Source organism: Macaca fascicularis, chromosome 3, assembly GCF_037993035.2.
Source record: "Macaca fascicularis isolate 582-1 chromosome 3, T2T-MFA8v1.1".
NCBI lineage: Eukaryota > Metazoa > Chordata > Mammalia > Primates > Cercopithecidae > Macaca > Macaca fascicularis.
In genome coordinates, this window is record NC_088377.1 from 128,791,119 (window position 1) to 128,797,296 (window position 6,178).

The 6,178-nt window shown below is 37.2% G+C and overlaps 1 protein-coding gene across 9 annotated transcripts in view; it reads left to right on the forward strand.

Moving 5' to 3' along the window:
- Positions 1 to 5,308, forward strand: part of FAM133B (family with sequence similarity 133 member B) — a 30,360-nt gene extending 25,052 nt beyond the window's left edge. For 3 of the 9 annotated variants that reach the window (XR_012432671.1, XM_005550231.5, XM_065542352.2), the window contains 2 exons: positions 151 to 198; positions 3,734 to 5,308. Coding sequence is in view for 4 of the 9 variants with exons in the window: in XM_005550231.5 (XP_005550288.1) it covers positions 151 to 198; positions 3,734 to 3,820 (135 nt within the window). In the remaining 5 variants the exon portion in view is untranslated. Of the gene's footprint in view, positions 1 to 150; positions 203 to 3,733 lie in introns of those variants that run through there. The other 6 variants (XR_012432672.1, XM_065542353.2, XR_012432670.1 and 3 more) reach the window with 4 other exon arrangements.
- The last annotated feature ends 870 nt before the right edge of the window (positions 5,309 to 6,178 follow it).

The window sequence follows — 6,178 nt, forward strand, 5'->3', positions numbered from 1 at the left end:
AGATGTAACAGGAGTTATTTTAAATGTCTTGTGATTGTCAAAACGTTTTTTACATTTAAATTTTGAAGATGCAAGATAGAGAATGAAAAATGCTTTGAGTGCAAATTACATGTTTGTCTTCTGTTCTCCACAAAAATTAAAACTTTCTAGGTGCGAGCAAAAAAGAAGAAAAGCAGTGAAGAACGAGAAAAAGCAACAGCAAGTATCTCTTAACATTTTTACAGACAATAGCATAGGTGTTTTGGTTTAATATAAAATGAGTCATGGTAAAGCTTGATTGGATTTACTGGGACCAAATAAGTATTTGTTGGTAAAGGTGTGGTGTGTTCAGCAGCTTCACTTAATGGGTAGGAGAAAGTCAAAATGGTTCATGAAAAATAAAAAATGCCCTGGTAGCAAGCATGTCCTGTTTCCATTTCAGTATTTTACTGTTAGAAATATAAACTCAGGGCCGGGCGTGGTGGGTCACGAGGTCAGGAGATCGAGACCATCCTGGCTAACATGGTGAAACCCTGTCTCTACTAAAAACACAAAAAAATTAGCCCGGCGTGGTCACGGGTGCCTGTAGTCCCAGCTACTCGGGAGACTGAGGCAGGAGAATGGATGAACCCGGGAGGCGGAGCTTGCAGTGAGCCTAGATCACGCCACTGCACTCCAGCCTGGGTGACAGAGTGGGGCACGGTGGCTCACACCTGTAATCCCAGCACTTTGGGAGGCCGAGACCGGTGGATCACGAGGTCAGGAGTTCAAAATCAGCCTGGCCAATATGGTGAAACCTCGTCTCTACTTAAAAAAAAAAAAAAAAAATACAAAAATTCGCTGGGCGTGGTGGTGGATACCTGTAATCCAGCTACTCAGGAGGCTGAGGCAGGAGAATCGCTTGAACCTGGGCGGCAGAGGTTGCAGTGAGCTGAGATCGCTCCACTGCACTCCAGCCTTGGCAACAGAGCAAGACTCCGTCTCAAAAAAAATAAAAAAGAAGAAATATAAGCTCAAATTTCTGTTTGACTTTCTTAAGCTACAATATGAAATATGAGAAACCAAAGGTATGGTGATTTCCGTTATCTTTGATAATAGTTACTTTCAAATCAGCCAAATCTGGTAATAACAGAAAAAGCCTCTCCAAGCACTAGCTGCAATGAAAAAATAAGAATATGACAACATAAATTACTCATTAATAAAGATTATTTTGATAGTTTTTAAAGCCAAACTCTGCTATTAATGCAAATTGAGAAGAAAAGAGAAAGAAGAGGCAAATTAAGGAAAATAGAAGTAGTATCCAAATAAGAAGGAGATCAACCAAGAGAAAATGGTTAACAGATTATTTTCAAAGAGTAATGCAAACAATATCAGCAAAGTAATTTAGGGGGCCTCAGTATAAATGTGAGCGATGACCTTTGAAGGCATTTTCTTAGGGAAAGGCGAAAGAAAAACGAAAACATCATCATTGGTAGGTTTGAGTGGCCCCTTCCCAGAATTTCCCTGACTCTTCAAATGAGGTACCTTCTCTGATAGGAAGGCTCACCTAGTAATGATTCAGAAATAACATTTTATATGCTCCAAGCCTACGATGACAAATAAGGTTTTTTTTGTTTGTTTTTTCTGAATGTGAAAGTAGTTTGGGTGAAGATAGCTTTGGTCTGTGGTTCAGATTAATTAAGACATAACCACATTAGTATTTGCATACTTTCACGTTTCTATGCTTTCAGCTAGTTGTGTATGTATGAAGCATTTCTATGCAGGCACTTAGTCTTAAGAGTATAATGGAGTACAAGATAGAAGAGTATGATACGTGAGAGAGATACTGTGGGGAGGGGCTCATGAAATCCTCACTGAGGAAGTGAAATTAAGCTGAAATCTGATTTATAAGAAAGAGCCAACCACATGAAGATCAAAGGAAAGAATATCCTAGGCAGAGGGAAGAGCTCTTAAGGACCTATAGTGAGAATAAGCTTGTTATATTTGAGGGACTAAGAGAAGGTAAGTGGCTTAATGCCATACAATGCCATACAGTGAGGGTAGCAAGTAAGCAGAGGCTTACTTACATTACACAGCAGAGTATGTTTTCATCAGAATGTTACAAGAAGCTGTTCTGAGGATTTTAAACAAAGGTGACTTAAATATTTTACATTTTGTAAATGCTTTGGTACAGGAGATAAGTGGGCACAAGTGAGGAATGACGTGTACAGCAGTGATAGTAATGGAGTTGGACTGGCAAGGATGGATTTGAGATATATTTTGGACTTAGATGGTAAGACTTCCTTGGTGCTTTGAATGTGGACATTGGAGTTAAAGCAAAGAGCAGAATCAAAGATAGCTTAGATTCTTTGACTTAAGCAAAATGACAGATAAGTAGTGCCAGTTACTAAGATGGCTGAGGATTTGGAGAGAAAAATGAAGCATTTTGTTGTGGTAATTTCAGATATGCCTACCAGACATCCCAGGTAGAGCTGTTAATGAGGCACTTACAGTCCTGAGGTCAAAGTGTAGGACTGCATATAAAGATTGGGGCTTCATTGGTGTTTAAGTGGAAAGTAAAGCATGTGACTGGAAGAGTATGTGGAAAACAACGGAAGGAAGCCCCAGAAAAGCCGAGTAGAGGAAGAAGAGCAGGCAAAGGAAATGAAGAGGTCTTAGTGATAGAAGAAAACCAGCAGAGAGGTGTCATGGAAGCTAAGAAGAAAATGATTTTTAGAAGAGAGTGCTCAGCTGTCCTTTTGTGGGAAAAAAAAAAGCAATCTGTACCCAAAACTTAGTTTTAAAAGCCCAAATTACAAGATTTTGGAAAGTTCCCTATGTACTTCAAACATGTAGTGAAAAAAGAATGATGAAAATTAGCTTAGTGCCACAGAGTGGTAGAGGCCTTTGAGAGAGGGGAGAGTAGGTAGTGCTGATAGATAGGAAATGGATAGGAAGCTCTGCTGTTACCATCCTTATAGGTCTCTTCTCCTTTCTTGCTTTTCATTTTCTTCTCTTGAATATCAATACACTAGCAGCAGTTGGTACCACCTTTCCAAAGTATCTATGTTTCTAAAAGTTCTGCCTTCTGTAACAGAAATAGGAGAGTCAGACTTCAACAAAACTCCAGCTCCCTTCAGTTCACTCAGTTAAACTACTTTTACCAGGCTTTAGTGGCATTTTCTTCTAAAAATCAGACATCTGTTTTGCTTAACAAAATAAACTTTTTAACTATATATTGATACTTTGTACTAGTTGATCTTAATTTAATAATTTAATTTAATAATTACAACAACTTCAATTCGTGCTGCCAGTCTGAGCAGTACCACAATACCTGTGTTCCTATTTACTTAAAACTAGCAAATTTTAATTTCTGTTCTGTCTGAAAACTGTCTTACAAAAACAATTATGTTTTTCTGTGGTTACTGCTTTTCAGTAACTGCAATTACTTTACCTTTAGAAGTTATATAGCATGAAATATAATGATTGGTAGCGTGATTCAATTGAATTTATTTCCTATAGGAAATTTTGTTAGAAGTTACGTTAATGTGCTAATGACTTAAGAGTTTCTCCCTATCTTTTTGAAAATCAACAAGAACTCTTTTAGTCCTCATATGATGCTGGTTGTTGACACTTTTCAAGAAATGTTTTGAGTAGTTTACTTGGTTGTCTGGATTGTTTGGAATTATATAGTAGCTTAGGAGAAGCATGGTAAAGATGCTTTTAATTTGCATATTTTTATATAGTAATGTATAACATGGAATTATCTTTACAGGAAAAAACGAAAAAGAAAAAGAAGCATAAGAAACACAGTAAGAAGAAGAAAAAGAAGGCTGCTAGTTCAAGTCCTGACTCACCATAACATTAAGAAAAATCAGGATTCCCTTCTAAAGAAAGTGCAATGTCTGAGGAAATTTCAACTGTGAAAACTACAACATATTTACTAAAATGCATGAATTTTCTTGTTTTTAGAATTATTCCTGGACTATTCAGTAGCCACTCAGATGCCACTGTGTGAAAGGGCCATAAATGTTGCCTGCTGCTTGAACATCTTTTTTTTTTTTTCTTCCAGTGCTTGATAACTCTGGGAGATAAGACACTGCAGTCATACTAGTGGTTAAGATATTTGGGAATAAAATTAATACTTTTGACTAGAAGTGTCTAAGGATAAACCAACAGAAATTGAATCTGGATGTATCTTTAAGATGTAATCAGAAATGACCAGATGACTCTAGTTAAAATTTTTGAAGGAGGGATTACATTAATATTTTAAAACCCGGCCGGACGCGGTGGCTCAAGCCTGTAATCCCAGCACTTTGGGAGGCCGAGATGGGCGGATCACGAGGTCAAGAGATCGAGACCATCCTGGCTAACCCGGTGAAACCCCGTCTCTACTAAAAATACAAGAAAATTAGCCGGGTGAGGTGGCGGGCGCCTGTAGTCCCAGCTACTTGGGAGGCTGAGGCAGGAGAATGGCGTGAAACCGGCGGGGCGGAGCTTGCAGTGAGCCGAGATCGCGCCACTGCACTCCAGCCTGGGGCACAGCAAGACTCCGTCTCAAAAAAAAAAAAAAAAAAAAAATATTTTAAAACCCTTACTCTGTAGATAAGTGTATTTTAATTTTTTCCCCTTGTATACTTTTATTTACCTGGGGAAGGAGCTTTTAGGGTTGGGGGGGTGGTTTGCTATCTCTTTAGCTAGCAGAATAGTGTGCCTTTGATCCTCACACATCCTATATTCTGGACACAGTAGCCATGCTTCACAGGGAGGTCAGAGCTGGCTACCAGCAGTCTTGCCCTTTACTGAGCTTAGTGTCATCCTTGGATGCTGTCATATGCTGCTTTCAGTGAACCAGAGAAACAGCCATTTGCAGCATGAGAAAGCCCCAAAAGCTCTGAGATTTACCTCCACTTCAGTAATAATGAAAATTTTTTAGCATTAGAATGTGTTATGTCATTTGAATTAATTTTGATTACACTTTAGCTTGGCAGAGGAATTATTTTAAATAGACACTGGTACTTTTTGAACTTGATAGCTAAAGATTCTAAAATGCATGTTTTATACTAAGTTTTAACCAGTCAGGAAAATTTTATGTAACCAGTGATAGTTTATTTTTTGTATGAATTTTGTTTAGGCTGCAATGTTTAGCTTTTGTTAACTCCTCACTCTTGCTGTTCATTACTATGTTTAATGGCCTACTTGCCAAGATATTTAGCATGTAAAAAGCAGGATTTTGATTTTAAAAAAAAAGGCTTCATATTGAAGCTGAGACTTACAATAACAAGTTGAGTGGCAAGCCTGGTATGCTGTGTCTTATTGCCAGAATCTTAGTAAATGTAATGTTTTAAAAGTTTGTTGTCTTTGTATATTAATAGCAAATTATGACAAGTTAAGTTTAAATAAGAGTTACATTATTGCTCTCCCTGTGTCATATTTTACTAAGATTTTGTGCCTCATATCTACTGCTGACTTGTTTACTAGGAATGTTAAAAGGAACTGATAATTCATTTTCATTTTACATTTTTATATAATCAGGTAACATGAAATACAACTTGATGTACAATTTTGCCTGTTACAAAGGATGTGCTAATTATAGTGGTATATGCACAGAACATGTTGGCATGACAACAGGCTGAATAAATAGCTATTTTACTTAAAAATAGCTGTGTTCTTATCAGCTCCCTTTGGACTGCAAGTAAACTTACACAGATAAGAAACACTCCTAGATGTTAAGCCTGAAATAAATAAGACATCCCTAAATTTTTAGCTATTAAAAAAACACACATCTTGGTTTCTTTAAATTTCATACTCAAAGGTGCATACTATTTCCTAATAAAGGGTATCTGTATGCTTTTGAATACACAGAAAATTTAAGGGACATTGTGCATCCAAAAGAAAGTTTCCTAGAATTGTTGTTCGTGAAAATGCCAGAAGATAAGTTGATCAGATCACATGGTCATCACTTTTGTTACGACACAGAACTGCAGATTTACAGACTAGTCCGTTATATAAAGATTATATTCCGCTAGAAGCAACTGTTCATTTTATTAGACTGGGGGAGAAGGTGATTTGGTGAAGAACGGTATTCTTTCCAGAATGTGTTAACTGTCTGGACAACACTTTTTTCTAGTCCTGTGTTGGTAGCCTTAACAGCCTCCTAACAAAGTATGGAAAGAAAAGAAAATTTGACAGAGTAATTTTATTTTTATTTATTTATTTT